The sequence below is a fragment of the Dipodomys spectabilis genome, unplaced genomic scaffold (assembly GCF_019054845.1).
Source record: "Dipodomys spectabilis isolate Male_0828 unplaced genomic scaffold, ASM1905484v1 ptg000018l, whole genome shotgun sequence".
NCBI lineage: Eukaryota > Metazoa > Chordata > Mammalia > Rodentia > Heteromyidae > Dipodomys > Dipodomys spectabilis.
Window position 1 is genome coordinate 14,590,356 of NW_024870695.1, and position 10,782 is coordinate 14,601,137.

A 10,782-nucleotide genomic window follows, 5' to 3' on the forward strand; every position below is an offset into this window, starting at 1 on the left:
AACCAATGATCTCTCTGTGTCTAGCTCCCTCCTCCGATCCTGGAAAACCCCATTGGCTGTTCCTGGACCCATTGGCTTCAAGGACTTAGAACTTGTTAGTTTGGTTGGGCCGCTAGCAAATCCTTCCCCGTGAGAAATTGGTTCCGAACGCCGTCGAACCCCAGCGCCTGGCGACTCCAGGTCACGTGGACAGCGGCCCCCATGACGTGCGGGCTTCGGGGCGTCACGGTGACGATCGGAAGACCTGCCAGGTGGCTGGGCTACCTCCGTCATCCGTGCTGTCGCGGCGCAGCCATGGACCTGGGGCCGATGCGCAAGAATTACCGCGGGGACCAAGAGGTGCGGCCACCGCCGCGGGGACTCCGGCCCGGGCGCGGGGAGGAGGTCCAGAGCCATCTGCGGAGGAAGGGGGTTAGAGACGCCCTCTCCAGGGGCCACCCGTGAGACCAGAGGGTTTAGGGGTCACCCCAGTGGGAGACGTGGGGGAGAGGGGTGCTGGCTCCTCCAGCCGGGAGGAGTTTAGAGGAGATGTGGTGAAGAGGCACACGAACTGTGGGTTGGAATCCAGCCATTTACTGAATGTACCTCCTTTGGAGTTGACTTATCCTTTGTGGGCCTCAGTTTCTCACTTATATAGTGATAGCAACAACCTCACAAGGCAGCTACGGGCATACGCATCTGTGAAATGGCTAGAACAGTTGGGGGGGGGGGGAACAGCTTATCATATGACAAGTAAGGATTAGGGGTGTGGTTTAAGCATGATGCCCTGAGTTCTAGCCCTAGCATTGGGAAAACAAAACAAAGACCAAAAAAAACCTTGGAGTCAGTTTACGGGCTTTTGCCTATAATTCCAGCTACTCGGGAGACTGATCTGAGGCTAGCCAGAGCCGAGAAAGCTAAGACTCCTCATCTCTAGGCAGCTAAAGCCTCCATTTCTGGCTTTTAGCTGGTTAATCAGAGATAAGAGTGGCCAAGCCGGCAGCTGCTCACGCCTGTAATATTAGCTACTTAGGAGACAGATCTGAGGATCACAGTATCTATCTCCAGTAAACCACTCAAAAACCATAAGTGGTTCTGTGGCTCAAGTGGTAAAGCACTGTCCTTGAGCCCAGAGGCCCAGAAACAGTGTCCAGGCCCTCAGTTTAAGCCTCACAACTGACCAAAAAAGTAGCAAAGTGCTAGCCTTGAGCAAAAAACACTAAGGAAGAGCACCAGGCCCCAAATTCAAGCCCCTATCCTGGCACAGGATAAAATTAATATAGACTTTCATTAAATCCCAGACCATCTACAGGAGAAATCATGGGATGGAGCTTTTATCACCAGCTCCTCAGGTCACTCCCCACAATTCATGCCTTACTAGCTCTGGGATCCAGGAAATTATTCAGTCCTTTTTTTGTGGGTCATGGGGCTTGAACTCTGGACTTGGGCACTGTTCCTCAGCTCTTCAGCTCAAGGTGAGCTCTCTACCACTTGAGTCACAACACCACTTCCAGTTTTCTAGTGATTTATTGGAGATAAGAGTCTCATGGACTTTCCTGCCCAGGCTGGCTTTGAGCCACAATCCTCAGATCTCAGCCTCCTGAGTAGCTAGGATTACAGGCGTGAGTCACCGGCTCCCGGCTAGTTATTGGTCTTTTTATACCTGTTTCTGGACCTCTAAGATGGCACAGAATCTAATTCCTAGGTACTGCTTTTTTTTTTTTTAAATCATGGAAACATTGTGTAATGAGGATTAAAGGAGCAAATATTTGGAAAGTGCTTTCTTTGATCAGTGCAAAAAAAATCTATGTGTTTATTAAATGGAATAAAATTCCTTTCTCAGGCATTTGAGGAGACTCATCTGACTTCTCTGGACCCCATGAAGCAGTTTGCTTCCTGGTTCGAAGAAGCTGTTCAGTGTCCTGACATAGGGGAAGCCAACGCCATGTGTCTGGCTACTTGTACCAGGTGGGCATGGCCATGGGCCCCATCTGTAGGTGGGTACCAATGAATTCTCAAACTTAGAAAGCTCTCAACTCACTGCATGTCAACTCCATGATTCCAGCTCTGTTATTAAAATGTATGGCCTTATGGGGCTGGGAAGATGGCTCAGTGGTAGAGCACTTGCCTTGCATGCATGAGGCCCTGGGTTCGATTCCTCATCCTCAGCACGACATAAGCAAAAAGAAAAAAGCCGGAAGTGGCGCTGTGGCTCAAGTGGTAGAGCGCTAGCCTTGAGCTGAAGAGCTGAAGGACAGCGCCCAGGCCCAGAGTTCAGGTCCCAGGACAGGACAAAAGAAAAAAAAACATTAAAATGTATGGCCTTGAGCAAGTCATTTCTCTGGACCTCAGTCAACCAATCCTCACTAGTAAACCAAACACCAGACCACTAACTCCCTTTCAATGGTAAAATGCACAGCTTTGCAGCTCTCTCCCTAGCAGACCCAATCACAATCCTTTGTCTCCATGTCACCATCTGCCCTTCAAGAGCTGCATTTTGACTGGGCACTGGTGGCTCACACCTGTAATCCTAGCTACTCAGGAGGCTGAGGTATGAGGATTGTGGTTTGAAGCCAGCCCATACAGGAAAATCCATGAGATTCTTATCTCTAATTAACCACCAAAAAAGCCAGAAATAGAGATGTGGTTCAAGAGCCCTAGCTTTGAGCTTAAAAAAATGAAAGAGTTGGGCTGGGAATGTGGTTCAGTGGTAGAGTGCTTGCCTAGCATGCATGAAGCCCTGGGTTTGATTCCTCAGAACCACATAAACAAAAAAAGCCAGAAGTGGTGCTGTGGCTCAAGTGGTAAAGTGCTAGCCTGGAACAAAAGAAGCTCAGGGACAGTACCCTGGCCCTGAAAGCCCAAGACTGGTACACACACACAAAAAAGTTACATTTCCTGGGGACCACTCTGTGAAGCTTGATCCTTTTGAACAGAGCCTAGTACTTTATCATTTATTTGACAATCACAGAGCCTTTGAAACAGTTCTTTTTTTGGGGGGGTGGAGGGGTGGTCTGGTCATGGGGCCTGAACTCTGGGCCTGGGCGCTGCCCCTCAGCTCTTCAGCTCAAGGCTAGCGCTCTACCACTTGAGCCACAGCACCACTTCCGGCTTTTTTCTTTTTGCTTATGTGGTGCTGAGAAATTGAACTCAGGGCCTCAGGCATGCAAGGCAAGCGCTCTACCACTGAGCCACCTTCCTAGCCCCGAAACAGTTCTTATACTAACCTTTTATTCAGCTCTTCTTGTCTCCCCTCATTAGAGTACAAGGCTTGAAGGCAGGGCTCTTGTATAAGTCCCCACAGTATCTCCCAGAATTCTGGGAAGAAGACCTGCTATAGCAGTCCTTTTTTGTGATCCTTAGCATTGGCTGATTACTTCATTGTTGATCTTACTCTCAGGACCTTGTTTGTTAGACTACCATAGCAAAGTCCTATAATACAGACTGAGTGGCTTAAGTTTATTCTGCACAGCTCTGAGGGCTGGAAGTCCAAGATCAATGTTCTGTCAGGGATGGTGTTTGGTGAGGCCTCTTTAGACAAACCGTGGTTTTATTTTGCTGTGCCCTTGCCTGGCCTTTCTTCTTTTTGTAGAGATAGAGAGTCAGCATTCTATGGTGGCTCTTTTTTCTTAGAAGGACACCAGTCCTATTGTATTAGAACTCCTTCCCTCTGACCTCATTTAGCTTTAATTACTCCCTTTCGAAAGGCCCTATCTGGGGCTGGGAAGGTGGCTCAGTGGTAGAGTGCTTGCCTTGTATGCATGAGGCCCTGGGTTCAATTCCTCAGCACCACATAAGCAGAAAAAGCCAGAAGTGGCACTGTGGCTTAAGTGGTAGGGCACTAGCTTTGAGCTGAAGAGCTGAGGGACAGTGCCCAGGCCCAGAGTTCAGCCCCCCCCAGGACAAAAGACAAAAACAAAAAGGCCCTATCTGCAGATCCAGTCACATGGGGGAGAGGGAAGTTAACCAGCATATGAATTTTAGGGGGACACAGTTCAGTCCATAGCAGGGTCTCAGGCAAATATGTCCTACTGCACCTCTAGGACAAGTCCTTAGAGTCCGTGGGAGTGTCAGCCTGAGAGCCGGCTAAGGGGCACGGCTGGAGGGCTTGCTCAGACATCTTATGGGGAGGGAGACAAGTAAGGACATTGAAATGGGCTGATTCCGGTGCTCTTCTGTATGTCCCTAGAGATGGAAAACCCTCTGCCCGCATGTTGCTGTTGAAGGGCTTTGGCAAGGATGGCTTTCGTTTCTTCACTAACTATGAGAGTCGGAAGGGAAAGGAGTTGGTGAGAGTTCAGCGTAAATCTTCCACACGTGGGCTGGGCCCAGCCTCCACCCTTGCCTGCATGACCTTCTCATGTCTCCTTCCTAGTCTCCTTCCTATCCACTTTCCTCTCTGCTCCGCTCCCCCTGCCTCTGGGCCTTTGCACTTGCCATTGATTTCTTTGCCTTAGTGAATGAACCATCCCCACTCCTATAATCTGATAGATTCCTGATTAACTCTTGTCTCCTCAGCAAAGCCTTCCGGGACTGAGCCTCCCCTTAGTGCTGTTTGCTGTCATTTCAACTTGCAACTTTTCCATCTGCCTTTTTAGTCCCCCAGCTTATGACTGCATTTGTTGTACAGGGATTATGTGATTGATATTTGTCTCTTCTGCTATATAGTAAGCTTTGAAGGAGTAGAGACTATCTTTTTCACTTACTTTATCCTTAGTACCTTTCCTAATATTAGATAGAGAGGGAATTTATATGCATTCTATGAATGGATTCAAAATGAGTAGCCCTCCCTTAATCCATGCCAGCCACATGTACATTTCTCAAAAATCTATGGGTGAGCTGGGCACTGGTTGCTCATGCCTATAATCCTAGCTACTAAGGAGCCTGAGATCTGAAGATACCGATTTGAAGCCAGCCTGGGCAGAAAATTCTGAGAGATTTCTCTCCAGTTATTCTACAGAAAGCTGGAAGGCGAGGTGTAGCTCAAGTGGTAAACAATATATCACAGTGAATATATCTGCTGAGGGCCTGAGCCTTGCAGATCTCCTGCCTGCCTTGTGTGGACCAGACACATCCTCTTCCAGCCCTGATTGCTGCCTACAGATTCTCTTTCATTTCCAGGACTCTAATCCCTTTGCCTCTCTTGTCTTCTACTGGGAGCCCCTGAACCGGCAGGTGAGCGATTATTCCCAGGACACCTTGGGGTGGGCTGGGTTGGCAGGGGTGAGTTTATGGGTCAGGCTTGGGAAGGTGTCCATACTGGGTATGCATCCTGTCCAGGCCTCAGTACTCCACCTGCCATATAACTCTCAGTTGGGCTAATTGGAGCTGGGATTGGTGGGGCAGCCAACAGAACAGAGAGCAGGCCTGTGCTGATGGCAAGGGCTGGTGACAGCATTGGGCGTCACTCAGCTGGATCATCCCTGGGCAGGTTCGTGTGGAGGGGCCTGTGAAGAAGCTGCCTGAGGATGAGGCCAAGGGCTACTTCCATTCCCGCCCCAAAAGCAGCCAGATCGGGGCTGTGGTCAGCCACCAGAGTTCTGTGATCCCTGATCGGGAGGTGAGTGGGCTTTGGTGTAGTCCTCTAGGTGGTAAGGACCTAGACTCATCCCCAGAGGCTGTCTGCAGGAATGCTAGGGCCTTCATGCTCTGGCAAAGAGAAGAGAATGATGATCTCCCTGGGGGAGGATAGGAAGTGGGGGAAAAGACCTCCTTTGTCTGGTCCTCCTGTTGACTGTGTTCCAGTCTACTTGGCCCAGTACACGGCCCAGAGCACATATGTGTGTGTGTGTGTGTGTTTGTGGGTGTGGGTGTGTGTTTGTGGGTGTTGTGCTTATACTTGGGCTTGAACTCAGGGCCTGGGGTACTGTCCCTTAGCTTTTTCACTCAAAGTTGGCACTCTATCATCCGCCTTTTTGATGGTTAATTAGAGCTAAGAGTCTCTTGGCACTGGTGGCTCACATCTGTAATCCTAGCTACTCAGGTGGCTGAGATCTGAGGATCACAATTCAAAGCCAGCCTCAGGCAGGAAAAGTCCACCAGACTCTTACCTCCAATTAACTACTAGAAAACCAGAAGTAGTGCTGTAGCTCAAGTGGTTGAGCACTAGCCTTGAGCAAAAGAGCTCAGGGATAGCCTTGAGTTTAAGCTCCACAAGGGGGAGAAGGGGATCTCATGGACTTTGCTGCCTTGTCTGTCTTTGAACCTGGATCCTCAGATTTCAGCCTCCTGAGTCACTAGGATTACAGCCACTGGTGCTCGGCTTGTAAGAACATGTAATACATGGTTAAGCCCTTAAATGAATCATTACCTATGTCTAGTCTTCCCTTCTCTCCTCCTTAACAGTATCTGAGAAAGAAAAATGAAGAGCTGAAGCAGCTTTACCAGGAACAAGAGGTACCTAAGCCAAAATATTGGTGAGTGATGTCTGGTTCTCATTCTGAAAGGGACGTCAGGACTCTAAGTGTGGGATTACAAATCCCCTCTGGGCAGGCCTCCCCAGATGCACCCCAGTAGCTTCCTTCACAAACCTGGGAGGAGGGATTAAAGAATGGAGGGAGACAGTATATCTCTACTTCTCCTTGTAGGGGTGGCTATATCCTATACCCTCAGGTGATAGAATTCTGGCAAGGCCAAACGAACCGCCTGCATGACCGAATTGTCTTCCGGCGTGGCCTCCCGGCTAGAGATTCCTCTTTGGGACCCATGACTCACCGTGGTGAAGAAGACTGGCTCTATGAAAGACTTGCACCTTGATTCTGGAGAGGCAGGGTGTTAAGAGAGTGCGTGGGACTGTAGGACATTGAAGAGATTTCAAACGAGATCCTCTTAGAACTGCCTAAGAGCAAAGGAGCTGTTCAATCTCAGCTAATCAGGAATTTTGCAGATGAGGCGCACATCATGGCTGCTATCTATAAGCCAGGAAGATTTTAATCCAACTACTGTTTGTGTTCTTAGTGGAAATTTTATGTGTGAGTGTACATACAAATACATGTATTTTATCATTCAAATATAAAATGAAATCATAAGCCAGGCTGGTGGTCATGCCTGTAATGCTAGCTAATCAGGAGGCTGAGATCTCACAGGCAAGAAAGCCTATGAGACTCTTACTTCAAATAACTACCAAAAAACTGGAGCATGAAAAGCTCAGGGATAGTGCACAAGCCTGGAGTTCAAACCCCAAGACCAGCACCAAAAAATAATTAAATTAAATTAAAGAAATTGGTAGTTCAGACCAAGAGATTTCCTGATGTAGATCATTAGACTTCACACACTGGAATTACCAATGACTAGTTGACCTGAGTGCGGCTTTAGTATTCAGAACTTAAAAGACACCCCTGCCCAGGAAATCTGTGCAACCAAGATCAAGACTTTCTGATCTGGAATCTTTGCTACTTGTCTTTGGCCTAGCTGGTGTTACTTGGGGAGTCTGTTAAAGATGCAGATCCATGCAGGTGTAGGTGGCTCACGCCTATAATCCTAGCTACTCAGAAGGCTGAGATCTGAGGGTCACAGTTTCATTTGAAGCCATTCCAGGTTGACAAGTCCAGAGAGAGAACTCCCAAGAGACTCTGATCTCCAAATAATCATCTAAAAGCCAGAAGTAAAAGTGTGACTCAAGTGGTAGAGCATCAACCCTAGGGAAAAAGCTGAGCAAGTGAGAGGCCTAAAGTTCAGGCCCCCTCTACTGGCGTGTACACACACACACACACGCGCACACACACACACACACACACACACACACACACACACACACACACACGCACGCACGCGCACACGCACATCTTTGGGACTACCCCAAACTACTGAATCCATGTCTGCATTTTTATTTGACCCCTCAAGACTAGACTCTCTTCAACTTCTAAATCAACCCCACCTCCTACTCTCAGCATGTAACCCTTTGAGTCTAAGTCTGTGCTGGATTGCACTGGCTTTCTCCCTACACAGTCCTGATCAGAGATGGGGTCAGCTGACTGCTGGTTGCAGATGAACAAGTAGCCTACTGACCGTGGAACAGAGCCAGGCTGGACAATATTTGCTGTGACTCAGCCAGGAACTGAGAACTATTTGTACTGGTTGGCCTTGAACTTGTAACAGATACACTGTACTTTTGATTGTATGTGGGTGTGGGTGCCTTCGTCTTTTATTGCCAGGGGTCCTCTGAGGTCCACTCTCTCTCTGTAGACCCCCAGTTAAGCCTGAGTGGAAAGGAAAGACATCTGGCCTGTGACCCTTACCTTCCTTGCCTCTTTTCTGTTGTCGGCTATCTGGGATTGTGACAGGAGTCCATGGTGGTGGGTATGGAGACGCACTGTACCCCCTGACCCGTGTCATGGTGACTGTGTGTCCTCCTCTAGCTTGGAGCCTGGTCTCAGCTGTTCCTTTGCAGTTCTCTGTCCCTCATTCACCATTCCAAGTGTGTAATAAAAACCTGTCATCCATGTGTGATATTAATGTCTGACATGGTCTGGTTTTCCTGCCCCACCTGAGGAGGGAGGGGAACTCAGAATGTCTGGGACTTTTTTCCTCACTGCTCACCATGCAGACAGGGTGTCCAGCAGGGGGAGCTCGCCGCCCAGGGTCAGCCTTTTCTGGGCAGTATAGGCCAGTTCCAGCTGGCCTCCCCTGCCTCCCCCTTCCTCCTCTTGGGTTGTGGCCCAGTGAAACTGTGGTTGATAACCCATAGCCTCTCGTGGCTCCTGCACATATTTACGCTCTTGGTGGTTCCTCCTCCTCCTCTTCCTCCTCCTTCTCCCGTCTCCTCCTCCTTCCTCCTCCCTCCTCCTCCTCCTCTCCTGTAAACTTGCTGTAAACTAGCTGCCTTGCTCTGAACTCCCTGAGCTGCCAGATTGTGCCCCAGCCTGCCTGCCCGCCCTCCAGCTTACAGGTGTATGTGCAGTTTCCTTGGAGAAAGGTTTAAAACAAAACAAAACAGGAATTGCTTTGGGGCTGTGGTGCACAGGACTGCCCTGTGAAGGGCAGAGGAGCCCTTGGACTCAGAGGAGGTGGCAAGGCAGTGCCAGTATTAGGTAGACTACGGGGTGGTGTCCAGGCCAACTTTCACCCTCTGGCGTGGGAGGTCTCTGCTGTGTACACCTAGGGATCACAGCCTCGAGGCTAGTTGACTTTCTGCCCTTGTCTCTGAGCTGTAGAAACCCCCTTGGGGTGAGGCTCATTTCCCAGGAATCAGGCCCAGATAGGACCTTCTTATCTCTACTCCCCTTGTCCAGGTGACCGACCCATTCCCTTCTTTCTGAGCCTCAACTTCCCACACTTCCAGCAAGTGTGATTAGAGGGGGAGGTTTGGGGGGGCCTGAAATGGGAGGGTCACATGCACAGACCAGCTCCAACTTTAACCCAGCTCTGTTACTGCCAGCACCTGATCTAAAGTGTCTGGTGCAACCTCCCTCCGCCTCAGCTAACATGTCTGGAAATTGAGGAGAATGGCAACACCTGACTTACGAGAGGATTAAATGAGAAACCTTGTGGCAGACTTGCGCTCAGCCCTTTGTAGACACTGTTTAATGGAGTTAATAGTGGGCGGGGCTTCAAATTTGGGGACGGAGTGATAAAGATCTCCACGTGAGGCTTTACTGATGGAATCATTAGTGAGACCCTAGAAAGTTCTGTGTAATAGAGGATAAAGAGGCTTGGCGGAAGGCAGATCCCTCAGCTTTTGGTCCCTCCAACCTCTGGTCTGTTTCTGTGCTACACAGAGTTCGCCCTGGCCTAGACAAGTCAACCAACAAAGGCCCCCTTGTACAGATGTTTATTTTGGCAATGGACTTCACCAGGAACAGCTAGCTCCCCAGGGTGGGGTGGCCCAGCAGCCTGCAGGACCACATTGTTTCGGGACTACCTTGGTTTCTCCCCTGAACTCCAGAGATTTTGCCAATTAATTTTTTTTCAGACCTTCTTGTGGTTTGAGGATGAGCCAGGGAGGGAGTTCTCACCTTGTTAGTATACTGAAGCTGTGGCTATGGTGGCATTCCATAATAAATGAAAACCGATTTTTAATTGAGCACTGGCTATGGGAAGAACTTATGGCACATTACATATAGACCACTTCCTGCAAGATAGATCTTACGACAGCCTCTTTCCTGGGAAGGGGGAACTGAGGGTTGGAGGACTCTTCTTCCTAGCCTATCTCTATCCCCTCTCTCCTCTCCATTTCTTTCTTTGGAGACAAGGTTTCCAGGATCTCACCATCCTTTAGCCTCATCCTTCCCAGGACTGGGATTGCAAGCATGCACCACCATGCCCCGCTTCAGAGTAGTCATAATATTTTTTATTATCTTATTTTTGTTTATTTTATTTATTTATTTTGGTCAGTCATGGGGCTTAAACTTGGGGCCTAGGCATTGTCCCTGAGCTCTTTTGCTCAAGGCTAGCACTCTATTACTTTGAGCCACAGTACCACTTCTGGATTTCTGATAGTTCATTGGATGTGAGTCTCACAGACTTTCCTATCCAGGCTGGCTTTGAACTTGATCCTCAGATCTCAGCCTCCTGAGTAGGATTACAGACAGGCATGAGCCTCCAGTGCCCTGCCAGAGTAGTCTTTTTTTTTTTCTTTTAATTTGTTGTGGTACTGGGGTTTGAACTCAGGACTTCGTGCTTTGCTGGACAGGAAATCTACCACTAGTTTCAGGCTAGTCTTAAAAATATGTCCCCAAGGCTGTCTAGCTTCTAAAGGATGAAACCAGGATTTGCAGCCTAATCCCAAACCAAATCACTGAGACTTTATCGTCAGTTGCCTCTTGGATTCCCTGATGGATTCTATTGTCCTGAAGGAACTGGCCA

The 10,782-nt window shown here is 49.0% G+C and overlaps 1 protein-coding gene across 1 annotated transcript; it reads left to right on the forward strand.

Annotated features, from left to right (window-relative positions):
• The first annotated feature begins 104 nt into the window (after positions 1–104).
• On the forward strand, positions 105–7,032 carry Pnpo (pyridoxamine 5'-phosphate oxidase). The gene is made up of 7 exons (XM_042671006.1): positions 105–339; positions 1,823–1,947; positions 4,169–4,268; positions 5,101–5,154; positions 5,411–5,539; positions 6,325–6,395; positions 6,567–7,032. The coding sequence occupies exons 1-7, from the start codon at positions 202–204 to the stop codon at positions 6,733–6,735; spliced, it is 786 nt and encodes a 261-aa protein (XP_042526940.1). The 5' UTR covers positions 105–201; the 3' UTR covers positions 6,736–7,032.
• The last annotated feature ends 3,750 nt before the right edge of the window (positions 7,033–10,782 follow it).